Source organism: Oncorhynchus nerka, linkage group LG26 (assembly GCF_034236695.1).
Source record: "Oncorhynchus nerka isolate Pitt River linkage group LG26, Oner_Uvic_2.0, whole genome shotgun sequence".
Classification (NCBI taxonomy): Eukaryota; Metazoa; Chordata; class Actinopteri; order Salmoniformes; family Salmonidae; genus Oncorhynchus; species Oncorhynchus nerka.
The window spans coordinates 10,215,189-10,241,633 of NC_088421.1; the positions used below are offsets into that span (position 1 = coordinate 10,215,189).

General features: G+C 44.6%; 2 protein-coding genes across 6 annotated transcripts; both read right to left on the reverse strand.

The window, feature by feature from the left end:
- Nucleotides 1-2,307: 2,307 nt before the first annotated feature.
- Nucleotides 2,308-18,402, reverse strand: LOC115110244 (116 kDa U5 small nuclear ribonucleoprotein component). The gene is made up of 26 exons (XM_029635736.2): nucleotides 18,272-18,402; nucleotides 17,615-17,727; nucleotides 17,318-17,480; nucleotides 17,128-17,206; nucleotides 16,926-17,001; nucleotides 16,747-16,812; nucleotides 16,192-16,227; nucleotides 16,002-16,092; nucleotides 15,693-15,775; nucleotides 15,313-15,479; nucleotides 14,946-15,070; nucleotides 11,969-12,032; nucleotides 11,797-11,887; nucleotides 9,124-9,259; nucleotides 8,645-8,772; nucleotides 8,072-8,265; nucleotides 7,051-7,405; nucleotides 6,811-6,893; nucleotides 6,259-6,345; nucleotides 5,951-6,077; nucleotides 5,332-5,419; nucleotides 5,141-5,259; nucleotides 4,657-4,751; nucleotides 4,304-4,457; nucleotides 3,082-3,189; nucleotides 2,308-2,950 (listed from the first exon to the last, which is right to left on the reverse strand). Exons 2-26 carry the CDS (start codon nucleotides 17,714-17,716, stop codon nucleotides 2,855-2,857), a joined length of 2,913 nt encoding a protein of 970 aa, XP_029491596.1. The 5' UTR covers nucleotides 17,717-17,727; nucleotides 18,272-18,402; the 3' UTR covers nucleotides 2,308-2,854.
- Nucleotides 18,403-21,002: 2,600 nt separating this feature from the next.
- LOC115110245 (probable phosphatase phospho1) lies at nucleotides 21,003-24,460 on the reverse strand. Of its 5 annotated transcripts, XM_029635740.2 has the most exons (4): nucleotides 24,276-24,458; nucleotides 23,780-23,840; nucleotides 22,930-22,997; nucleotides 21,003-22,843 (listed from the first exon to the last, which is right to left on the reverse strand). In XM_029635740.2, the coding sequence occupies exon 4, from the start codon at nucleotides 22,797-22,799 to the stop codon at nucleotides 22,029-22,031; it is 771 nt and encodes a 256-aa protein (XP_029491600.1). In that variant the 5' UTR covers nucleotides 22,800-22,843; nucleotides 22,930-22,997; nucleotides 23,780-23,840; nucleotides 24,276-24,458; the 3' UTR covers nucleotides 21,003-22,028. The 5 variants fall into 5 exon arrangements, with proteins under 5 accessions (XP_029491600.1, XP_029491598.1, XP_029491601.1 ...); XM_029635738.2 differs by having other exon boundaries at nucleotides 21,003-22,997; nucleotides 24,276-24,460; XM_029635741.2 differs by lacking the exon at nucleotides 22,930-22,997.
- Nucleotides 24,461-26,445: the final 1,985 nt, after the last annotated feature.

Consider the following 26,445-nt stretch of genomic DNA (forward strand, 5'->3'; position numbering starts at 1 on the left):
CAAGATACAAAATGTAAAGTCATAAAACGTTGCATTTAAAGGCTCAGTGCAGCCAAAAACATTATTTCCCTGTGTTTATCTATTTCACACTTCGACTTTGGAATAACACTGTGAAATTTATGATGCCCTTTTAGTGCAAGAGCGGTTTGAAAAGAACAGCTGAAATGCCAGCCTTTTTTGGTGGGATGGAATTTTGACCTGCCTGGTGACATTAGTAAATTAGTTAAACAGGCCAATAAGTAAGAGGGTTCCAAACCTCTCTGCCAACAACAGCAGGTTTAAATTGCTCTTCGGTAAGAAGCTATTTGCTTATTTGTACCATTTGAATGATTTGATATCTAGATTAAAAAAATAGCTGCATTGGACTTCTAATAACCTGCTGGAACATTCCATATCTTAATGTACCGATGTCTCCGCGAATGAAAACCAGAGTCCTCACGAAGATGACTGTTTTTTTGTCCCTCCAGGTCCAGTCCCATCCCCCACCCTGCATCCCCGTATCCATTCTAGTAATCATGATGGGCATACAGCTGAGATGTCAGAGCTCTCTAGGTGTGACAGCCAGACATAACCATACACCAAGTCATCAAGACAAGGGTATAATCCATTATTAGTCAAGTGTACTGAATCAAGCCCTGCTTTCTAACACATATATATATATATATATATAGTGGTTATATTTAAGCTATTACACAAATATGTCACAAGTCTTTGCCAAATGTTGTATCTTGGAGCCAATTCCTTGTGCACTCAGACTTTAGTTGGGTCAGTGGAAAAAGCTTTGGAAAACTTTGACTTACTTTTACATTAATCATCAGGGCACCAAGAGAGAGGCTCAGTTAGAAACAAAACCACCAGTGTCCATTTCTTTAACCTCCTTTCTCCCACCTTGCTACCTTTCCCGGTGGCTCTTTCTCAATTCATCTTTCCTCGTCTCCTTCTCAAAACCCATTGGAGGTGGTCCTAGGGGAGGGACCCTGGACCTTCTCCTCCAATAAAGGAGGCAAGGAGATAGAATGTGAGGAATCACAGAAAGACTGAGGCTTTGTGCTCCAGCACAGGGCAGCACACTTGTGGTGCATGTGACCCTGGTCTCGCCATCTATCTTCCGTGGCTGCCTATCCCCATCCAGAGGCCTGTCCATCGGTCACAGCCCACACAGCCTCCCAAAACAGACATGCCAATCACTCACACGGACGCCTGTGCTCCAACGTGGCGCTCTGCACTGCACACACCCACTTCTGCTGTACATCACCGCCATATACATACAGTGCAATAACACATCAAGGTCCTGTCTCAGCCTCCAGTATTTATGCTGCATTAGTTTATGTGTCGGGGGGCTAGGGTCAGTTTGTTATATCTGGAGTACTTCTCCTGTCCTATTCGGTGTCCTGTGTGAATCTAAGTGTGCGTTCTCTAATTCTCTCCTTCTCTCTTTCTTTCTCTCTCTCGGAGGACCTGAGCCCTAGGACCATGCCCCAGGACTACCTGACATGATGACTCCTTGCTGTCCCCAGTCCACCTGGCCATGCTGCTGCTCCAGTTTCAACTGGCCTGGGCCCTAGGACCATGTCCCAGGACTACCTGACATGATGACTCCTTGCTGTCCCCAGTCCACCTGGCCATGCTGCTGCTCCAGTTTCAACTGTTCTGCCTTACTATTATTCAACCATGCTGGTCATTTATGAACATTTGAACATCTTGGCCACGTTCTGTTATAATCTCCACCCGGCACAGCCAGAAGAGGACTGGCCACCCCACATATGCTCTCTCTAATTCTATCTTTCTTTCTCTCTCTCTCGGAGGACCTGAGCCCTAGGACCGTGCCCCAGGACTACCTGACATGATGACTCCTTGCTGTCCCCAGTCCACCTGACTGTGCTGCTGCTCCAGTTTCAACTGTTCTGCCTTATTATTATTCGACCATGCTGGTCATTTATGAACATTTGAACATCTTGGTCATGTTCTGTTATAATCTCTACCCGGCACAGCCAGAAGAGGACTGGCCACCCCACATAGCCTGGTTCCTCTCTAGGTTTCTTCCTAGGTTTTGGCCTTTCTAGGGAGTTTTTCCTAGCCACCGTGCTTTTACACCTGCATTGTTTGCTGTTTGGGGTTTTAGGCTGGGTTTCTGTACAGCACTTTGAGATATCAGCTGATGTACGAAGGGCTATATAAATAAATTTGATTTGATTTGATGACGTATATACAGTAACTTCCGAAAAGGGCCCTCAATGTGAACCAAACTAAACACCTGGAAGTGAAGAAAATAAAGTTACCTCAGTTGGTTATGGATTCAAACAAAACTGATTTCACAAGCATATTTATTTTTTACTCAAAACAGACGCAAGATATCCAATTTCACAATAAAAAAAAATCAAGCCTGCTTTCAAGTCATCTTCCATCTACAAAACATTTGGGAATTTATACATGTCAAAAAATAAACAAAGACATTGATGAGGGGAAACACCTCATTGCGCTGATGATGAGAGGTGTCAGAGATGTTGCTATCCCGCCAGCCCCTACAACTGTAGATGCAATCCTATCATAATAACAGTCCTTCCTACAAGGAGAGCACGGGTGGCCAAAGTCTTAACAGGAGATTGAAGGGTCTGTTGGGTTCCATATCAGTGCTTCATTGATTAACTTAAGTCACTGATGGGGGTAAGTGACCGCACCTGGTTAACAAAGTCCACATAAATCACCAATATGAAAGCAGGAAACAAAACTGGCAGACTCCGCTTCCCTCTGTGACAATGTCCACCCACCTCAGTGGGGTTTATAGCCCCCATACAATGTGGTGCTGGTGGTGGAGGGTAGCACTCCGGTCGTTGTCTACCAGTCTCCTGACACCTCACATGGGGTAGTTGAGCACCACGTCCTGCTTGGCCAGCTCCAACAACATAGGGTCGTCAAAGAACTTGCTGATGCTCACATCCTCACTCAGACCCTGCATGGAAACCAGGGAGTCGGTCAGTCACATGGTCGTGATGTGCAGGGTCAATAGTACATACTTAAGGCACACCTCCCCTCACAGACATGGTGAAGGGGGGGGGGGGGGGGGGTAGTATACATATGTACCTTGCGCCGGCGGGTCTTGATCATGAACTCTCTTGCCAGGTGAGGGGCAGGCTGGGGCTCCAGCGGCCTGATCACAATGCTCTTGTCCAGGGGGTCACCAGGGACAATCTGGGGGGAGAGGAGAGAGTAGAAACAGGGATCATGAGGGTTGAAAAGAAAAAAAAGGGGAATGAGTGCAAAGGACAATATGGTCCGTTTGAGAAATTTCCCATCTAGTCTTCGGCTTCACATGTTCCACACACTGACTAGATGTACAGAAGCTGAAACCTGAGCAGAGGCCTCCTATAATAGAGTCACCACCACTAAACCTTTCACCACTCAAACACGTGATCTGTTCTCTGCTAGTCAGCCGGCGTTCTCCATGTCACTGAGTCAGGGGGATGTCCGTCACACTCTTCATCGCCGCAACGTTAGCACATCTAGTTCGGAGTAGAATGGCGTTTTAAAATGATTACTTAAAACTATCATCTTCACCGGCACCTCAATCCCGTTTTCATGCCTGTTGGAAGGGGGGTAGTGAATCTCTTGGCGCCAAATCAGGCAAGGCGCCGTTTCGCCAACTCTGCAATCTCTCACTCCCTCCTCCGTGTGGGGCTGCATTCCAATCCCAAAATGGCAACATATTCCCTATTTAGCCCTATGGGTCCTTGTCAATATTAGTGCACTAGCCTAAATAGGGAATAGGGTGGCCATTTGGGACAAATCCTAGGACTGTGCTGTAACAAAACCCCAGGCCTGCGGGGGAAAGATTGAACGGGGGAGAAAAAAATCAATGGAGCGTCTGCAGCCCAATGAACAGATGGAGCAGGGCCGCTAAACGCCATCACACCACACTGTTTCTCCACACACTGGGAGGGGGTGATGGCCACGCTACGGAGAGGAATCCCCTCCGTTTCAGTTTTACAGAAGAGGGGAGACTAGAGGAGCAAATACATTTTTCCTGACACAGCCAAAGAGGAGAAGAGAGAGAGAGACACACGACACAGGGGGGGAAAGACAGAGACAACTGTAGCGTACACAATAGCTGCTGACTCAACACCCTTCTAGTCAGCATCCAAACCAATTTACTCAGAGTGGCAGGCATGAGCACGAGGTTCGTCACTCTGGCATCATTCTGTCCGAGTGTGTGTGCATGTGTATGTTAACACAGCTGGTGGGCATTAAGAAAGAGGGCACACATGTGTGTGTGTGTGTGTGAGAGTGTCCGGCCGTTTGATCCCACCTGCCAGTGGTGGAAGACGGACAGGGAGAAGGCCTGGCCCTGTGTGTGTGTTCTCAGGTCAGTCTCGAAGCCAAACGAGTCAATGGCTGGGATGAAGGCCTTGATGGTGTAGAGGGGAGACCCGGGGATGGGGGCGTCCTGGGTGACATGACCTCTGGAGCACAACACAAAAACACAGCAGATAGAATTGTAACAACGACAATAACAAAACCACCACATTTGAGCAATCAGCACAATATTTCCACGTTCAACTTTCCAGATGAAGGTTTAAAAAGGTCAGTCAAGAAGTTATGGGTGGGGTAATTGGGATGGTACAGAGGAGACATCGTTATTTAGTGGTTTGCGGACCTCACCTCCGTCTGGCCAGTACTGTGTACACAGCAGACACACAGTCAGCTGGGGCCTGGACCTCGACAAAGTAATAGGGCTCCATCAACCTGGGGGTGGCCTGCGAGGGACAGGAGAGGGACAGTAATTGGGACAGCCATTAGGAGAACCAGAGGAGAGGAGGGCAGGAGGGAGAGCCAGAGAAGATAGAGGGCAGAGGAGGAAAGAACAGTGGAGAAAGTCAGAGGAGAGAAGCCCGAGAGGCAGGCAATGATGGAGGGATGCAAGGAACCAAAAGAAAAAAGGGGAAAAAAGGAGACACCCTTGAAAGAGGGAGGCCTTCACACCTCAGTACAAACAAGAGCAAGTCAGAGGAAACCAGCACTTTAAATCAAGGTCATGTAACTCAGGAGAAAAAGGATAGGAAGCAAGAGAGGGAGCGAGAGTTAATGAAAGATGGAAGGAGAGGGTGAGGGAGGGAGGTAGAGAGAGAGAGAGGGACGATCTCACCATGAGGAAGGCAGAGTACACCACTCTCCTGGCTGTGGGGATGACCTGTCCTCCTCCTCTGTGTAGAGGCTCCTGCGCTATGACCGCATCCAGGATCTTAAACTTCACGTTTCTGATAGCTAGGGAGGGGACATACAGCGGTTAGGTGATTGCGTGAGTGAGTGAGTGATAAAGAGTGGCAAGACACTTACGTTCATCACACAGAGGCCCCTCCCTGGTGCCCCACTGGAAGCCCTGGATGATGCTGTCCTTAACCGAGCCCAGCAGAGCCTTGTCCACCTGCACACAATGACACACCGTCAACTACCTGGAGACATATGCCTCGTGCCAAGCTACGCACGTCTGAATACAGGTGGACACAAAATTGCCTTCATTACACCCAAGTGTCATAATCAAAGATCAATATGGAGGGATTGATTGTTCTCATTGATCATAATATTTCCTCGTCTTCCAGGTGGCATAACACTAACCCACGACCGATGTTGTTGTGCCCGATGACAGGCCACTCAATGGGTCAATGCCCCCATGATCACACCGGTGTCGACAGAGGGCCAACTCACTGACACATCCATCGATGCATGTTCACACATCTGCTAGACAGCAGTCATCCTAAATAACTCCAACACGCACTCACAATTCACACACAGTCTGTTTACAGTTAGGCCTAGAGACAGACAGGCTGACCCCAAAGTAGCCCAGCATGACCCCAGAGCCCTAGCCTGCCCAACTCACCTCAGCCCAGCCTGACCCAAAGACCACCAGCCCTCCACACCACCCCTACCTAGCCCATCCCCAGAGCCCTGGTCTCACCTCAGAAGGCAGGGTGTCATCTACCAGGATGTTAGGTCCGGTGGTGTCGGGCCCAAAGGCCCAGATAGACCTGGCAGCCAGCAGATCCCAGTCATACTTGGTCTGGAAAAACTCTCCCAGCTTCTTCCTGGAACCGTGGATTAAACAACAGGATGGATTAGTGACACACACACACACCTGCGGATAGGATAGGCCTCAAGGTACGGTAAAGAAAGGTGTCTGTTTGGGTTGAGACACTGACATGTGGACAGGTAGAAGGATACAGCAGGTCTCTGTAGAAATAGGTGGTGTGCAGGTGTGTTCCGTACCTGTTCCATGTGATCTGCACCACCTCGTTCTCTATGTCCTCAGCCAGGCCCTTCTCCAGAGGCTCGGCAATCATGGTGATCTTATTCCTGTCAATCAAAACACACAACCGTCAATCACACAGGGGCGGCAGGTAGCCTAGTGGTTAGAGTATTGGGCCAGTAACCGAAAGGTTGCGAGATCGAATCCCCGAGCTGACAAGGTACAAATCTGTCGTTCTGCCCCTGAACAAGGCAGTTGACCCACTGTTCCTAGGCAGTCATTGTAAATAAGAATTTGTTCTTAACTGACTTGCCTAGTTAAATAAAGGTTCAATAAAATTCAGACAAAACAGCCACAGCTCTCAATCTCCCACCCATCCACACAGCACAGGAAACCTCACACCTCAACATGGGACCGAATGCTTCCCATATGACACCCTATTCCCTATATAGTGCACTACTTTCGACCAGAGCCCTATGGGGTGCCATTTGGGACGCAGACAGTCTACACTAGTCGTTTAGTGTACTGTAGGCTAGGTCACTGGTGACCCAGGGGAGATGGTGGTTGCTTACTTCTTGTTCGGCGTCTCGGCAAAGCACTTGAGAGACGACGTCTCCACTACCGTCTCACAGAAGGTCACCACGGGGTCAGCCACCTGGGAGAAAGAGGGAAACATTCAGTACTGGAAAACTAATCAAGGAATAACACCAGACATGAAGGGTATTTTGTTTAAGATGTTACAATTCCGATACAGGAAGATTAGTTTGTTGTTCCAATTGGGTGAAGGGACATGTGAGAGAGCGAGAACTGACCTTGATGTCGATCTCGGAGTACATCTTCCGCAGGTCGTGCATGACACAGTCCAGGTAGAGTTCCCCAGTACCCAGGATAACATGTTCCCCTGACTCCTCCACCTTGGTGGTGAGGGAGGGGTAGCTCTTATTGACCTTCCGCAGTCCGTCCAACATCTTGGGCAGCTCTGACGGGTTGACTGGCTCCACAGCGATCTTGATGACAGACGCCGTGTTGAACTTGAGCGGCCGGAAGATCTGGGCTTCCTCGTTCCCTCTGGGCTCGGTGATGGTGGCTGTCTTGACGATGGGCTGGTCACAGCCCTCAATGAGAACCCAGTTGCCAGCAGGCACACGATTCACCTCTATCTGGTACCTGTGGTTTAGAATGTGAAGGGGTGTGAACCGCTGGGGTAAATGACAAGACAACTTCTCATACTGAACACTTAGGGGGTTAGGATACGCAAAAAAACATTGTGTATAATACACACATGTACATGTGAAATAGGACAGATATAAGTGTAACAGTATAACTTCCGTCCCTCTCCTCGTCCCTACCTGGGCTCGAACCAGGGACCCTCTGCACACAACAACTGACACCCACGAAGCATCGTTACCCATCGCTCTACAAAAGCCGCGGCCCTTGCAGAGCAAGGGGAACAACTGCTTCAAGGTCTCAGAGCGAGTGACGTCACAGATTGAAACGCTAGTGCGCTAACTACGCTAACTAGCTAGCCATTTCACATCGGTTACAGAAGCACCCACCAAATCATGATGATCATTATTATATTGAGGACCAGAGACTAGGGAAGAAACACCGAGGGGTTAGACTAATGAATACATAACCGTCAACTTGTTATAATGAACACAATCATTCTTCGCCCAAAATGGCCCCCTATTCCCTATATAGCGCATTACTTTTGACCAGGGCCCATAAAGCTCTCGTCCTAATTTGAGCACCATGTACGGGAGAGTGTTCCATTTGGGACGCAGACCAAGTGATGTGTCCGCGAGGTGGCATATTAACAATGCCTGTCCTTACCTGGCGACGTTGATCCAGAGGCGTCCCACCGTGCAGACCTGCGAGTCCTCCTCGTCCTCCAGAGTGTAGTTCTCGCCCAGCACCTTGACTGGCTGGCCCGCCTGGATGGTACCGCTCAGCACCCGGCCGAACGCGTGGAACTGCACCCCGTCCTCAGTACTGTACATCTTAGTGGTGTGGCACATCAGAGGACCCTGGTGGGAGGAGGGGAAACAGAACGGGCAATAGAGAAGGGATACAGGGAGAGAGGAAATAAACTTAGTTATTAACCTTTTCTAACAGAATTCAAAAGCAACTATTTGATACATCTCAAGCCTCTCCCTTCATTATTGGCTAGAGGATCTCTGAAGGGCATTTGGAATGTTTGTGATCGATTTTCTTTTAACAACTCACTTCAATCCCAGTCAATTCCAAATCACCCGCTTGCTTAATTGCGATTCCAATTGCAATGAGGCTATTGATTAACACTGAAAACAGATTCCCCCTACTATAAACCAACTACCATCCGTCTCTCTCTTGCCTCTTCTCACCCCCAGCCCCAGGGCCTATTTCCCCCCACTCCGTCACACTCACATCAGGGTCGCATTCTGCCATGGCCTCCCCCAGGTCTGAGTCTAGTCCTCCAGTGTAGCTGTGCTCTATCTTGTTCTTGGCACCCCCCTGTGGTGAGGGGATGTGCTGCACGCACATGTCCACAAAGCCTGCAGGAGGGAGGTCATGCTCGGCATCACAATAATATGCTTGTCACACTCAACAGAAACATAACATTGAGTGCAATTATACCACTGATTATCCAAGAGTGTAGGTGGATACACTGGCCAGAGCACACGGAGGGTGAGCGATAACCACGTACAGTGAGTCATTGTGTACGCAAACTAAGAGCCTATAATGAGAATGCATACAATATAATTAGGCCTTGCTAAAGACAGGAGATAAACATGGCTCAACTGTAAACGACCTCTGTGAATAAGATTAAACACGATACAGTTATTGGCAGTAGATGAGGCAGTAGAGGTCAGAGAGGAAACGGGGGTGGCGGATGGCGTACGTACCAGTGAACTCTCCGAAGAAGCGCTTACAGACCAGCCTGAGTAGAGGTCTGATGTTGAGCTTCAGCTCCTCTTTGACCAGGTGGATCCCCAACTCATCCAGCACCCGAGGCAGAGACGTGTCACAGTCACCCACCACCTGGGAGGGAAAGAGAGAGAAGGGGGAAGTTTACTTTTCAGACATGCTAGCGCTACTTAAAGACTTCTATGGAATGGGGTGGTCATCTGGGTCAAGTCATGGAGTCCAAACAAGAAAATGTGACGGCATCTCCCATGAATGGCCACAACAACACTTTTCAATTCATGGCGCTCCTATTGAGTTCATAAGCGGACGCGTTTCGCCCGGCCTTTCTCAAAGGGTGCTTTCTGTGACAAAGACCGATCGAGGTCGCAATGAGTCAGCTTTTAAGAGCACCGTGAACTGAAAAAACTGTTGCGGTCTTTTATGGGAGACGCAATCCCCTTTTCTTTTTATTAGTCACAGGGATAGTGTTTGAGGGAACAGACATGTCTACACTAGAAATCATCTGTGCATGTAGTAGGGTTGCACATTTTGGGGAAAATTCAGGAGGTGGAAACTTTCTGCGGGAATTAATGGAAATATATGCAAATTAATATTAATACCATTTAAATGTAGATTTTTTTGCATTTGGATATATTTACCATATCATTTGGAGACAGATACATAAACATTTGACCTTATCATAAGTAGACATCATTTCAAATGATTAAATCCTTCCAATAGAAATAAAACAAACAATTTAGTTATGAATTGAACTTTAATTAATGAGTTGACTCTTCACATGGGATGATTTGACTGAACAACAAAAGGGAATATTGAATGATCCATCGCATCTCCCCAAAACGTTTTCAACATACATCTGTAAAATGATCCCAAACAAGGACCAGTTGTGCTCTGAGGCGGTTGATGTTGGTGGGATGATGAGGCAACAGGGGAAAGAGCCTCAGATCCACAAATTCCCTTCCACCAGGTGGCTGATGAGACATGTTGGCACGCCTGCCATATTGCATCTCCATCCCAAAGCCCTTGCTTGGAAGTGTACTTCACCAGACTGCCAAGAACCTTGCCCTCATCCAGGCCAATGTGGTGAGACATGGTACTGATCACACCATAGGCCTTGTTGATCTCTGCACCAGACAGGATGCTCTTGCCAGCATACTTGGGGTCCAACATGTATGCTGCGGCGTGTATGGGCTTCAGGCAGAAGTCTTCATACTTTTTGATGTATTTCAGATCTGCAGTTTCCTCTGCTTGGAGTCAATCACCACCTTCCGGAGACACCTGAAACCCCACCTCTTTAAGGAATACCTAGGATAGGATAAAGTAATCCTTCTCACCCCCACCCCCTCCCCTTAAAAGACCTAGATGCACTATTGTAAAGTGGCTGTTCCACTGGATGTCATAAGGTGAAAGCACCAATTTGTAAGTCGCTCTGGATAAGAGCGTCTGCTAAATGACTTAAATGTAAATGTAACAGTGAAGTGGGCAGGGCAGTACGTATTAATTATCTCACATCTGTAAGCAGAGTCTGAACACCAGTCAGGATGGCATTGTCTCCCTCAATCTGTGCAATGGCTACTGCTATAGGTTTCAGGAGTTTCGGGCTGCTCTCCCAAAATACATCATCCAGGAGGATCCTCTTGATGGGGGTGCCTATATCGGCCGACTGTGATATAGCCATTTCTTGGAGAGACTCCTTGCCCTTCAGGAGACTGTCAAACATGATGACAACACCACCCCAACGGGTGTTGCTGGGCAGCTTCAATGTGGTGCTCTTATTCTTCTCACTTTGCTTGGTGAGGTAGATTGCTGCTATAACTTGATGACCCTTCACATACCTAACAATTTCCTTGGCTCTCTTGTAGAGTGTTTTTCAGTGCCATGATGTCCTTGAGAAGATTCAATGCATGAGCAGCACAGCCAATGGGTGTGATGTGAGGGTAGGACTCCTCCACTTTAGACCAACTCTGTTGAACTCTGCATCCAGCAAATGAGTAGATAAAACATGTCTGGTTGGAGGGGTGTATGCCTGTGAGCATCAGAGGTGAACCAATTGCATACACAGCTCGAGCAAGACATTCATCAGCATTTCTCTGACTACGTTCCTCCATTGAGTCAAAAAAACTTTTGATTCCAGGAGGACCATGAGCTGTTGCTATCGATAAGGTGTCTGATTCATCATGTTCACATCAAATAGAAGTAGAGGGACTTTTGACAGAGGTTACTTGTGAGCTCCTGAGGGAACTTTATGCACTTGGCCAGATGATTCTGCAGCTTTGTTACATTCTTCACATATGATTTGGCACAGCTTGCAAATGTGCACAGCTTTTCCTTCTACATTAGCTGCAGGGAAATGACGGAAGACTGCACCGTGCATGTGACGGAAGACTGCACCGTGCATGTGACGGAAGACTGCACCGTGCATGCAGAGGGTTGCAATTCCATTGAATTGGGGATAGTTTAATAAAAATATGCTACAAGACCTAGAATTGCCTGATGTGTATCCCACAAAAAAAAGATTCACTGTTATAAGTAAATATTTTGCTGAATTTAACCATGGAAAATTTCCCAGAAAGTGTCCGACCCTTTGCAACCCTAGCATGTAGCGTATAAGATTTGTTTCCTAGGAGATGATTGCATTAGATGGGTCTTACCTGAGATAAGATCTTGTACAGAGGTTCCAACACAAACTCCACAAAGCTACGCTGGGAGTTACTGGTGGGGGCTTTCTTAGTGAACCTGCGCCTGAGGAGAGAAGACAAAACAGGGTTATTGTCGTGCATTACAGACAAAAAGTCTAAATGACACTAAATGAAAACCACTTACGTTTTGGGGTTGAAATAAATGTCTCCCCACAGCCTCTTGGCAAACTCTGTGTAGTTGATGTCACCTGCAACACCAGAGAGAAGGGTTAACAGTTCATTTTTAACAGTTATTCGTAGGGTTAAAACTAGGGATGCACGATATATCGGTGAACATATCAGATTCGGACAATATTAGCTAAAAATGCCAACATCGGTAGCGGCCTGATGTCTAGTTAACGCCGATGTTAAAAACCAGTGTCAAAGCTGCCATACATACCTACAGTTGAAGTCGGAAGTTTACATACACCTTAGCCAAATACATTTAAACTCCGTTTTTCACAATTTCTGACATTTAATCCTGGTAAAAATTCCCTGTTTTAGGTCAGTTAGGATCAACACTTTGTTTTAAGAATGTGAAATGTCAGAATAATAGTAGAGATTATTATTTATTTCAGCTTTCATTTCTATCACCACATTGCCAGTGGGTCAGAAGTTTACATACACTCAATTAGAATTTTGCAGCATTGCCTTTAAATTGTTTAACTTGGGTCAAATGTTTTGGGTAGCCTTCCACAAGCTTCCCACAATAAGTTAGGTGAATTGTGGCCCATTTCTCCTGACAGAGCTGGTGTAACTGAGTCAGGTTTGTAGTCCTTCTTGCTTGCACACGCTTTTTCAGTTCTGCCGACAAATATTCTATGGGATTGAGGTCAGGGCGTTGTGATGGCCACTCCAATACCTTGACTTTGTTAGCCTTAAGCCATTTTGCCACAACTTTGGAAGTATGCTTGGGGTCATTGTCCATTTGGAAGACCCATTTGCGACCAAGCTTTAACTTCCTGACTGATGTCTTGAGATGTTGCTTCAATATACCCACATAATTTTCCTCCCTCATGATGCCATTTATTTTGTGAAGTGCACCAGTCCCCCCTGCAGCAAAGCACCCCCACAACATGATGCTGCCACCCCCGGGCTTCACGGTTGGGATGGTGTTCTTCGGCTTGCAAATCTCCCCATTTTACCTCCAAACATAACGGCATAAGACGTCTCCTTCCTGACGTTCTGAGTGGTATGACGGCTGCGTGGTCCCATGGCGTTTATACTTGCGTACTATTGTTTGTAAAGATGAACGTGGTACATTCAGGCGTTTGGAATTTGTCCCAAGGATGAACCAGACTTGTGGAGGTCTACAATTTTCAAGGCCTTGGCTGATTACTTTAGATTTTCCCATGATGTCAAGCAATGAGGAACTTAGTTTGAAGGTAGGCCTTGAAATACATCCACAGGTACACCTCCAATTGACTCAAATTATGTCAATTAACCTATCAGGAGCTTTGAAAGCCATGACGTAATTTTCTGTAATTTTCCTAGCTGTTTAAAAGGCACAGTCCACTTAGTGTATGTAAACTTCTGACCCACTGGAATTGTGATACAGTGAATTATAAGTGAAATAATCTGTCTGTAAACAATTGTTAGAAAAATGACTTAGGACATCTACTTTGTGCATGACACAACTGACTTGGCAAAACTATAGTTTGTTTACAAGAAATTTGTGGATTGGTTGAAAAACAAGTTTTAATGACTCCAACCTAAGTGTATGTAAACTTCCGACTTCAACTGTATATAACGTAGGTACATAACATAATGACGCCACGTAAAATTTTGCGCTACACAGAATTCCTAACCTAGCCCACAATGTCTGCCCATAATGGAATTCATTGCCCTTGACAATCAACCGTTCTCTGTCGTAGGTGAAGCTGGCTTGCGCTGACTGGTTGAGCACCGGTACACACTACCAAGTGCGCTATTTTTCAGATGTTTCCCTACCGGAGTTACCTAGTAGTACTGCTATTAGCTTCACGACATACATACTATGGAATGCCATTTGGGTCTTTGCGTGTCAAAACAGATAAAGTAAGCACTGTCAAACTGTATAAAAAAGTATGCAAACAAGTAAACACCAGTCACGCACGATGTGTTTACAATAGAGCGTTGGTAATAGAGCATAATTTGTTCGACCGCAATTTCTGGGGTAGCTAGCTTTAGCTTGGTACCTAGCTAGTACCAATACAACCAGCCTGAAAACAATGACCAGCAGAAACTGCAGTCATTTTCATTATTCTTAGCAATGATTTAGGAATCCTTGTGAGGAAATATTAGCTAGGTTTCTACTTGTTGTTCACCTACTGAAATTGAACTTCAGTTAGCTAGCCAGCTACTTAACCCTGTTGCCCAAAGCTAACGTTATAAGTAGCCAGCTAGCTTCATCTGGCTAGTGATGCTCGACCAGACCGGGTTGTGTTGTGAAGCTAGCCACAATAAGGATTAGGCACAATAGTGGAATTTTCAGTTTGCCTTCAAAATAAAAGTATGTCATTGACAGTGACACAAATGAATACAAATAGTACAATTATGCTTTTATTTTGAAGGCTAAATGCAAAGTCCACTATTGTGGCTAATCCTTAATGTGGCTCTCTTCACACACCTATGATGAAAATGACAGGCCTCTCATCTTTTTAAGTGGGAGAACTTGCACAATTGGTGGCTGACTAAATACTTTTTTGCCCCACTGTAGATGGGTCCGACCACCATTAATCAAATAAGACTGTCTTATAAATTAGGGTTGTTTTAGATGACACCTAGCTAACTATAGCTACTGAAACAGATGTCGTTTTCCTATGTTTCTGGGGAAGAACATTGTTTGCATCCAAATTTTATGACCAGCACTGTAGGTGCGCAAGATGCCTTTTTAGACACGCAAAGACCCAAACGGCATACCATAGAAATCCTGGTTGAGAATGAAACGACTGAAGAAATTAACAACGAAACAGCACAGCAAGTAAGTGAAAGAAATAGGTTTTGATTATGTTTTACTGGTAATGGGGACATATGTAAACGCCAACAAAATAATTGTTTGGTCAGTGTGGTGTGTGTGACCTTGATTTAACTAGGAAAGTCGGTTAAAAACAAATTCTTATTTACAATGAGGGTCGTCTCACCGTAGGTGTCGGAGTAGATCTTGGCGAAGGAGCCCAGGGTGAAGCAAACACAGTACTGAGAGCTGGCGAAACACACGTTCCCCAGGAGAGGAGACACCACCAGGTTCTCGTCTGTAGAGTAGGTGCTGAGGGAAAGGGGAGAGTGGAGCCACAGTCAATGACACACACTGGACACTATAGTACAACAGGCTAATCTCAATGCTAGTAGTTTTCACATTCATGGTTTCACTCTGCAATGGAATCTTCTTTACAAATGCTCTGTTTGCTACTCGTAGTAATCTCATCTGAAAAAAGTTGATATTTCCTTTCCTCCACACCCCTGTGTCAACCCGTAGCCATGGTTACCAGGCCCTCCCCACGTCAGTACCTGAGCATGGCGTTGACCTCGTCCACTATGTGGCGTAGTTTGTAGTAGGCGTCTGTAGGGGGCAGCTTGAGCTCCACGATGAGGCGGTCCACCTTATTGATGCAGATGGTGATGGCCAGACGCTCCTGGACTGCGTGCTTGATCAGACGCTCTGTGTTTAACATCACCTAAAGACACACAGAGGGGCAGAGAGGCCTGGGTTAGGGGAGAAATGGTACAGTTCACTTTCTGGGGCCAGGCCTCAGAGGTGGAAACACAAAAGCCTGCGTCTTTAAGCCAAACACCGAAGCAAAGTCTGATAAGAGAAGTGAGACAAGATAGTGAATCTCTGAGGTGAGTGGGGATTTGAGCTAAAAAAAAGAAAAAGTAAGAGCACCCACCCCTTCTGCTGCGTCGATGAAAAGCACGATGCCGTCGGAGAGTCGGATGCCTGATGTCACCTCATCCGAAAAGTTGACGTGGCCTGCAGGGACGACAAAGGGTATGAGGTCCCGCTCTGCCTTTCTAAAGCAGCCAACCCAACATCACACACAGTGAGGCGGTAAATTATATCAATCAACCGCCCTTGATTACTCTTTTAATCTCCCCTACGTTTCCTAGGAACACAAGCATTTCGCTACACCCGTAATAACATCTGCTAAATATGTGTATGTGACCAATAACATTGGATTTTATGTTGCTTTGCATACCTGGTGTGTCCATGATGTTGAAGAGGAAGGATTTGCCTCTGGAGTCTGGAAGAACCATTGTGACAGGGGTGCTCTTGATACCAACCCCTCGCTGTGGAGGCACCAAATAGGAGTCAGCACAACGCACTTATATGGGAGATAAACAATTCTGCAAGAACTTGTCATAGCTCTGAATACAATAAAAACGTACCTCCTGTTCAGTGAACAGGATATCTGTGTAACGGAGCTGAAATACCAAGGAGAAATGCAGTAAATTAATGGCTGATTTACAGTATACACAGAGCATTTCAGATTCAAATCAAATGTTATTTGTCACACACACATGTTTAGCAGATGTTATTGCGGGGGTAGCAAAATGCTTGTGCTTCTAGTTCCGACAGTGAAGCAATATCTAAAAAGTAATATCTAACAATTTCACAACAAATACCTAATACACACAAATCTAAGTAAATGAATGGAATTAAGAATATATAAATATATGGACGAGCAGTCAGAGCAGCATAGATTAAGATACAATATAATAGTATAGAATACAGTATATACATATATGAGTAATGCAAGATATGTAAACATTATTAAAGTGACATTATATAAAGTGACTAGTGTTCCATTTATTAAAGTGGCCAATGATTTCAAGTCTCTGTATGTAGGCTGCAGCCTCTCTGATTATAGGATTTCTCCAAATTAGGATGAAAGGTGAGCAGCAAGTTTGGAGCAGTTTAGTCAAGCTGAGGCGTAAACTCACATCCATGTCATCTCTCTTCCTGATCTCTGGGTGTGTCTGTTCAATCAGGCAGTCCACGAAGCACGTCTACAGACAATAAACAAATCCATTAAATCACAATAATGCCAACAGTCTAGTTACTAACATCCATGATTTAGCCAGGTCTGGCTCTAAAGCAGGTCAATTGCTGAGTTTTTAACCTTGCCGTGGTGCAGGTGGCCACACAGGGTGACGTTACGGATCAGCTCGGGACTGTCCATTAGGTCAGCCAGGAACCTGCAGAAGAGGAGAGGTAGGGGTTAAACATGGACCTTTGGCGAGTATAGACAGAGACAGACAGACAGACAGACAGACGCAGGTCTAGTTTACAACAGTCAAACTTGTGAACGGTCAATTACATACTCCATGTCATAAACAGTGGAAGGTAGCTCCTGTTCCATCAGAGTGAACTGCTTGTTCCTTACAGGCTTGATGATGGGTTCTGATGGGGATGGAGAGAAAATGGGAATAAGTTTAATACTATCATATCTGAATTAATGCATATATGTGCTTGTGTAGAAGTGAAACTGTGTTTGTGTGTGTGGTGTCTGACCTGTGAGGGGCTGTGCGTCCTCTTCCTGGACTAAAGTTTCCACCTCCGGCCCGTACACTTCCTCTGCTGTAGGATAGTATTTCTTATCCTCGTGCAGAACTACCTCCATTCCTGGGACATCTTCATCAGCATCAGCCGGGTCATCATCCTCATCCTCATCAGCCTTCACAAAGCAGAAAGGAACACAAGCATGTCATGAAATGACGTGACATTATAAACAACCCTACTTCATTTTTGTTAGAATGTGTTGTAATGTGCATTAACGTCTATGCGCTCTGTTGATTTCAGTAAACAAACCTCATCCGCATCTCTGTCGTCTGTCTCCAGATCATCATCCTCGTCAGAGTCTAGTTCTGGACCAATGTAGTTCCCAAACTCGTCATACAGATCCGTCTCCATTGTGAAAGGGACTGAGTAAGAGGAAAACATAATGGATTAGCATTAAAACTGCATTACACCCACGCACATGATTTAGCCTTCTGCAAAGTGTACCTTCTACAAACCAATGAATGTTGTCTACTTTAACTCTGCAATTAGTTAGCTGTGTTACTGGTTCAGATGTTCATGTATAACGTTTCAGATGCGCGCGCGCACACACACACACACACACACACACACACACACACGCTAGATACTACATGCATTGGCGAGTAAGTTGAGAAAATCATGAAAAGAAACCCATCAAACTCACACCTCAAAGACAATGGTTCACTTTAAAAAGGCCTGAAATCTGCAACTTTGTAATACAGATATTTAGTAGCTACAGTAATCTCTTAGCTAGCTAGCTATGTTTTGGTGGAATCGCTAGCTAGTTAGCAGATAGCAGTTATATAGGGAATGAATGGCATCCCTAACCAACGGACAGGCTGTGTTGCGGTTGATGTTTCGATTTTCTACAATAAAGTAGCAAGCTTGTTCTGGAGAATATATCAGCACAAAAACACATAACGTTACCTTGATGTGCAAAAAGAGCGGTAGTTTCAAATTTGTATCACTATTTTCCTAATTATTTGAACTATTCACAATGTTTTCTCTTCTGTTTCCAAACCATGCACATGTAGGACCCCTCAATGCAAACGGACGTCGAGCGTAGGTGATGCACAAATGTAGACTATCTTCATATTGCCTGATTGTATATTTTATTAAAGTACAATGCATTAAAAATAATGATATTCAAATAATATATATATGGTTATTTGTTTTATGAAATGTATATAACATGTACAGTCCACAGATATTGTATTTGCTAATATATTTGGAAGAAAATGTTCATGCGCGCGAAGTATCTTGCCTGGTCTACATTTTTTTGTACAGGCGCATATTTTACATGAACGACAAGCGAGATAGATATTTGGTACTGAAAGTCAATGTTTGTGTTAGATGGATTTGTAGGTTTGTTATAAAGGCCTAATGCACTCAAAATGTTGTTTTCTGTATTTTGTGTCATATTGTACAACAGCTAATGAAACTAACATTGTAAAAACTATTTTAGCAGTACAAAAGATTTGATCAGCAGCTACTAGTTTCCAAACAATTTGAGACAGATTTTCATGCACATATTTTAAAATCTGCATAAAACAATATGAACATTTTCCCACCAGAAATGTGTTTCTACCAAACTGACTTTTTGTGGATAAAAGGCTGTGCCTGATGACATAGTGCACATCAAAATAAAATTTGCTGTTAAATTCACATGTACCGAATGAAAAATACAAGTTAAATGGGTTTCCATCGCATTTTCAACTTTACTGATGGTTTTGTCACAAAAACTGTTTTTTTATATAGCAAATATGTCCACTATGGTCTTGGTACAAGCACTCTAGCCAACAGCTTGCAGATACAGTGAAGGTAGGCTACCTACATTATGAGATTATTATTATAATAAGAGTGATATTATTTGTATTTGTAAAACGGCAGCCCATCATCGATCATCATGTCACAAGAATAAGACCCTTGATATTTATTGTAAAGAAGCATAAAGCTCATCACCTTGCACGTTCACCACCCTGTGAAGTTAATCATAACTTATTCATCTTTATTTGATTTATTTTTATTTAACTAGGCAAGTCAATTAAGAACAAATGCCTATTTACAATGACGGCCTAGCCCAGCTAAACCTAGACTGACGCTGAGCCAATTGTGTGCCGCCCTATGGGACTCCCAGCCTGTTGTGATTCAGCCTAAAATTGAACCAGGGCCTGTAGTGACGCCTTTAGCACAGAGATGCTATGCCTTAGACCGCTGCGCCACTCGGGAGCTCAATCTGTAGCCTAATAAACTGCAAGCTTTCCTGAGTCGTAGTGGGAGGACCACACAACATATCCTCGCGTGACTCCAAGTTGACTTCGATTTGATGGTCATTATATCAATATTTGTACATAAAGGCATTTCCACCGCCATTTCCCGCATAAATCATTTTACTGACACAGAAAGTTCCCACCATGTCGAAATAAAACAATTGTCTGTCAGCATTTATAAAATTGTACCGGCATTTCATGTTTCCATTAGGCCGGTCGTGAGTTTTTCATATATCAAGTAATTAATCTGCATGAAATGGTTGGATGGAAACATGGTGAATGTTATGCTTCTTCCTAATAGTTGCTGGTTGAAAATACAATCTACACAGGACCATCTAATCAGAAGGTTTTTCGCATGGGTGGAGTTTCAGCTTCACTGGTGACATTCCCAGGCAGTAAATAAGTTAATAGACCAATGACAAAGAGAGTTCCAAACTTGTCTTCCAATAACAGCTAGTTTTCAGTTTTGCCCGCCCCACTAAAACCACTCCGGGACATTCTTAGCTAAATTAATGCTTGAGAAATAGGTTTTGGCTATAAAGCTATTTTTGTTTCTTTTTGACCATTTTACTGGAAAATCATTACTGGAAGGGTTTTAATTTTTACTCAAATGATTTGACGTTGATATAAAAATGGCTGCATTGGGCCTTTAAGGTGGAGCCGACAGTCATATATTTGCCAAATGCAGATGTATTGCAAACATTATCACGATATATAAGTTGTTAAACTAGCTTTCTCTAATAGCATGCTCTTGGTAAATAGTTTAAGTGGTTACAGTCATTATGTTTAACAATAACATTGGACTGTTCTTGTTCTCAAATTCTGTATAATGTCATAGATATATTCTAGATAGGCTAGGCCTGCTTATAATACAACCAATGGATAAATCCTCAGGGGCTCAAGCGATGTTGGCACAAATATAATTTGTTGTTGTGGAAATTGACAATTGTTCATTGATGGTTGCATAGTTCTGGGGTGTCAGATGACTGGCATGAGGAACAAATCTGCCTCTGTAATTCAGTAGGCCTTGTAATATGTCGAACCAAAAGTATGCATTTTATCAGCGATGACACAGAATAAATTCAGAATCTCTTTGGTGTCATGGTGAACTATTTTTCACCCACTTTGGAGACATTATTTAGACCATTCCTATATCACATCGGTTTTGGCCTATCTCACAGCTAATTATCCTCCGTGGTCTAATGTTTTGAGAGGGAGGGAGGGGTGTGGCATAGGCATGGGTGCGAAACGTATCTAAATGGTGTTCAAGCCTATTGTGCTGCTACCTTAAGAAACACTGTTTCCAGTGGCACTTATGTGTAGAGAATAACATAGTGGGGTGCAATCACAGTGTGTTAGGATAGGACATTAAAGTACAGACTCAGAAGTTAAATTCATGGCTTTATATTCCTGCTGGTGGTGGAACAAGTACATGGTACATATTAAAAACAGACATGTATACACAAATAATACATGTTTTAAAATGACAATATTTAGTTATGCCATATGGTACATTACATTTGAACTTATTTTCCCAAACTTTAAAACTGGTCTCCAGTTGCAATATGTAGGTCTGCCAGTAGATGGCGATGTTGTCACATTACATTTTCCCTGATCAGCCATAAATTCTCTATTTCACAAAGAGCACTGTTAACAAGTAAACAACACCATTCATTATTGATAATATAAGATAATAATTACACTGGAATAGCCACCCATTCATTTAGCATCGACAATGCCATTGTATGGACTGGAGAGGGGTAGAGTCAGAGAACGGGCCACTAACTAACATGATCTGCTGCCCTACTGACCTAGTTTGACTGTTAATAAACCAATAAAGCTCAGTGTCAAAGGAATACAGGTAATACATCAGTCCTAAATGGATCACTGCAGAACCCCCTATTCAGTCAATGATGTATGTTTGTTCCTCTTCCCTCTCAATCCAGCGTAAGAGGATCAATCCCTGTAAAAGCTTGGTTGACTCAATACTGGCCTGATTGGTAGGGTATCAACTAAGGCATAGGTCTCTGTAATGATTAACAGAGGTGATGCTTTTATTGGGTTGCTATCTTTCATTGACCTTAAGCCTAGAGTATGAGGAGATGGACTGAAAGACTACAGTATCTCTACAGTAGCTCTATGGCTGAGTCAGAGTAAGACAGATGGACTGAGCGGAAGTGTGACACTGTCTGTCGCAGGCAATATATCAAAGGCCTGTTCAATTGGCATGCTCTATTCTTGAGTGTAGGGTGTTTTTTCATTGATGTGTGTCAGTATGTGGGTTTGTGGGTATTTGATCTGGGAATGTGATTTGTGTATGAGTGTGTATGGGTGTGTGTATGCGTGTGTCTCTTGAGTATTTGTTCATGGGTGTGTGTGAGCAGGTGGTGTACCCCCCCGCCCCCCTAGATTCATTATTTCTCCTCTGCGTGCTTCCTGAGTCGCTCCACCACATCATCCCCACTGGCCCATGGCACAGTGACCGCCTTGAACTCCCCTGGCCTGGCCTCGTGGATCTCAGTGATCAGCCGGTGCATGGGGTAGTCCCGCCGGGCGAACGCCGTGTCCCGGGGGCCCAGGATCAGTGACGGGCAGAAGTCGTTGGCCCCATCGCCCACGTAAAATACCCTCTGGAACGGCCGCCCACGCTCCTGCGTCCGCCTCATCACATAGTCCCTCAAGATCACCTGCTTGCACATGTTCTCCGGGCAGCGCAGGCAGCTGTGAGAGTGGAAGGGGCGCAGCACCAGCCGGCCATCCTTGTCGAAGGTGGCAGGGTTGGTGAAGATCTTGACGAAGAGCTGTCGGGCCCCAACGCGGCGGAGCCAGGACTCGATGAAGAAGGTGTTGGCATCAGACACCAGAACCACCTCAAAGTCCTGTGGAGGGCGGTGGCGGAGGAACTGGAACAGGGCCAGCATGCCGGGAGAGGCGGGGATCTTCTCGATGACAGAGCGGATGGCGCTCTCGGGCACGCCCTTCTCTGCCATGTAGGCTAGCACGCGCTGCATGTACTCGTTGTAGTGGCCCGGCCGGTATGTGTCCTTCAGCCAGGCGGGGAGGTTCTGCCCTGGTGCTGCCTGCACCACCACATCATCACTACTCTCATTCACAATGGTCTCGTCAAAGTCGAAGATGATGAGGAAGCGCCTGTCAGAGGGGGGTGTTGCTGAGTTGGCGGCCATGTTGTTTGCAGACCGTCTGGAACGTGGGGGGGTAACGTCCTCGCCTGGGGGAGAGCCAAAGCAGTTCATGATTGGCTTTGCCACAACCTCTTACTGAGATGAGTGGCACCAAAATCCCGCTCTTTTGCACCTTTTGGTCTCTCGTTCACGACGAGGCAGGTCGGAAAACACAAGGTAGGGGTTCTGGGAAGAATGTTTCTAATAGGACAGGGAGGAGGAGGAGGATGGAAGCAGAGTAAAAAGTAAAGATTGAAGAGGAAAAGACAAACAAAATACAAACATTTAGAGAATTTATTTTTTCAATGGACCTGAAATAGAAAGATTATAAGTGGTATGAGAAAGAATCATTTAGCCAATATCAGCGTGGGTTGCATTTCTGCTTGGTAGCCACCCAACATGTGCTTGATGTTTTAGTATACATTTCTACCCCTGAAACCACATTAAGTCAGAGCAAGTCACAAGTCTTCAAGTCCGAGTCCTTTATAATCACGAGTCGTGTCACAAGTCACTTGCAGTGCTAAACTGCCACGCAACCATTTTTATATGTACTAAATGCAGTTACATTGTTGCACATTGTAAGGATATCTAGATCATTTAGCTCTCTAACATTTGCTGTTGTAGCTAGTGTGTTAAATTACGCAACAAAGAGATATTTTCAAAGGCCCTACTGGTCGTGTCGAGTCATATCTGGTCCTGGACTAGAGTACTACAATACAGATTTTTTTTAACCATTTGAAACGTCAAAATGTAAAGTCACATTATTATGTAAGTGGTACAGCTGTGATGTCCTGCACCTGTGCATCTGCAGAACATTGAAACGTAATAAGACCAAGTAATACACATGATGAGTCAACAGCATGCAAAGTAAACTGATATCTTAAATCAAGATATATATTTTTTTACGCTAGCCTACACGTCATGCGATGCTCTGTTTGAAGCTGCAAGGAATCAGTGAGAAGAACGGAACATACTGTACTGACCTTCAATATTCCGTGCTGTCAACAGAGGGTTCCTAGAACACTATCAACCAATGCATGGGATCTGTAAAGTGAGGAGGATAATTAAGGAACAGGAAAACCCTGTAAATAACCCCAAGAGACGGACACTGTTCAATGTTGTAATTCTCTACAATGCCAGAAAATGTAGCGCGCTCTGCAGCTCTTACTGTAGGCAAATAATGTCATGTAACCATCTTCATACAATATTAGGCTACATAAAAATGTATGCAATGAATATAGTACAGTAGCGCATTATATTATGCAATTTCACAGGAATATCAATTACTTAACCTATAAGAATTTGTTCCAAAAACCGAGTAGACTGATGAACATCTAATAGATACATTAGCCTTTATGCAAATGTATCCTAATCCACGAGTGAACGCGCTGTATTTACGTACTGGAAAACGTCCCGACGGTTAGTTTACTAAATAATTCATCTTATTTGCAGAGCAAAGGACAATAGCAAAAAATGTACCAGTAAGAATGTATGTCCACAAACATGTCCCGACGGCAAGGTTGTCCCTCGCAGTATCTCTAAAGTCGCCTATGTTCTTGAATTGGTCACCGGCATGCTGTACTTTGTCCAGTCTCGAACTTGACCATCACTTGGTTATATATAGGTTTGATTGTCGAGGAACAGGGTGCTTTCAGCTCGTTTTATTGGCTGTCAAAACCACTGAGCTTGCTACGATTATGACGTCCTAGGCTACGCAACAACGGGCCATTTGGCGTCCGCCTCCAATATCCCGTGTAAGTGAACCCATAGAGCAGCAGACAGGCTGGAGAGAGGTTGGTTGATTCTGGTTTGAATATCATTCAGCACAGCCTCCACAGAGAACGTGGGAGAGATTCCGTTTGTTGTGTTCTCTCAATGTATGCATAACAAAACTGCTTAGTGGTATGTACACAAGATAGGCCTGTTATGTGACATCATTTACAGCCTTTTTGATGTGTGTGCAAACCACACATCCCTAATTGACCCAAGGCTGATACCAAGAACACAGACCACAATGTTCAAACTTATGGAAAAATAAACTATGAATGGTTTACAAGTGGTTGAGAAAAAAGGTGAAAACAAGACATTTGCACCTCTGAATGCTCAGCCACTGCGACCCAGCAGGTCCCCCCCATATCTTTATCTCCTCTCAGACAGCCTCCCTTCCTCCTGCCTCTCTGCCACAAGAGCCAATAATGCCTAGCAGTTGGGAAGTGACTATTTCTGAACGCAGATGGGAGTGCAGACCTATCTGGTGCTGTGTATTCACCCTGGCCCTCCTCCCACTCACAGTGCAAGAGAATGAACCTGACCACCCACTCACATACAGCATCAGTGCTGTGGTGAGTCAGTCACTCACACGTTCCTCTGCCACTCCCAGCAAGCACATAATATAACTGAGAACCATGTTTCTTAGCACTTGATGAGGGCGTGTTTGTGCTATGGTTATTTTGCATACCTTCCCACAACTTTCTGGGAATGTTGCTTTGTATATGTAAAAAACAAAAAACCGCTAGTTCCAACCTGGTGGCCCAGTGGACTAATTCCATGCATGGATAGAGAACAGAGCTTCAAATTTCAGACACCGTGTCATAATATATTTTTTAATGTGTATGCATGATTAAAGCCTTAGGAAATTAATTTTCATGTGTCCTATGTGCTTGGTGTAAAATAAAAAGTTGACCTAAAACAAGCTAGCAGTGTTTAGTCTTATTGAAACATTCATTGAAACGTTTAAGATGGAGACTAAACCAGCTGTGTTGCGTGCAAAAAAAAATGTACATGTGTGTTATTGAATAGTTTCATCCCAACTGCTCACATGGTCTCTGCGTAGCCAGGCGCTCAAATAGAACTTGGCTCTATTTTAGACACGCCACCTCTCCCGTCTACTCATGGGTTTCTAAGAGCATACTAACCCACGTGGGTGATTGGAGGTCCAGACTAGTTGGAGGTAACGCACCTTAAAGTTGGTTACCAAACACCATATAAAATCCACAGAAGAAAAAGAAAACTGAATGAAGAGAGAAATCTCACTAATAATCTAACTAGGGTTCCCATTTTATCAGTGGGTTGACTGTCAGAGTAGAGAACACATGGTTTTGGATGACTCAAAATGGACCAAAATTCTACAATGATCCAGCAAAAAAAAAAAAAAAAGACCTTATGCATTTCTTCTCCCAGGACATATTAGCTAGCAATAGCAATCTGTCCTTAGCAATCTGTCCTTGAATGTTTCATTCGTGTTTTGACCGGTCAAATTCATTGGCATTTTAGCCTGCGTGTCATGAACGCGTCAGGCACAATGGCGCACACACGGGCGAAGACGGTTTGGTCAAGGTGTAAGGAAGTTATTCAACTAGCTCTAAGTAACCTATAATTTCCATTATCAGTGTTTATAAAACCTCCCAGAACCTCCCTGCAACCTAAAAATGTATGTTCCCCGAACAGGCATTTAAAAAAAAAAACTTGTATTACTTATCTACTACTTATTCAGTTTTACTGTTTAGGAAACATACGGCTTTGTTCCCAGAACCAATTGGGATACACCCCCCCCCCCCCCAAAACACATTCCCACAACTTCCAAGGAACCAAATGAGCTAGCTGGGCGCGCACTCTTTCTCATCTGCATAGAACACAAACACTGACTCAC

What these genes read in the sequence shown, in the direction of transcription:
- LOC115110244 (XM_029635736.2), bottom strand. Translation starts at nt 17,716, where the DNA reads ATGGAGACGGATCTGTATGACGAGTTTGGGAACTACATTGGTCCAGAA. An exon ending in GGAAGAGAGATGACATGGAT is followed by an intron (nt 16,228 to 16,746) that starts GTGAGTTTACGC and finishes TTGGTATTTCAG; the next exon opens with CTCCGTTACACAGATATCCT. An exon ending in TCAAGACCCGCCGGCGCAAG is followed by an intron (nt 2,951 to 3,081) that starts GTACATATGTAT and finishes GTTTCCATGCAG; the next exon opens with GGTCTGAGTGAGGATGTGAG.
- LOC115110245 (XM_029635738.2), bottom strand. Translation starts at nt 22,868, where the DNA reads ATGAACTGCTTTGGCTCTCCCCCAGGCGAGGACGTTACCCCCCCACGT.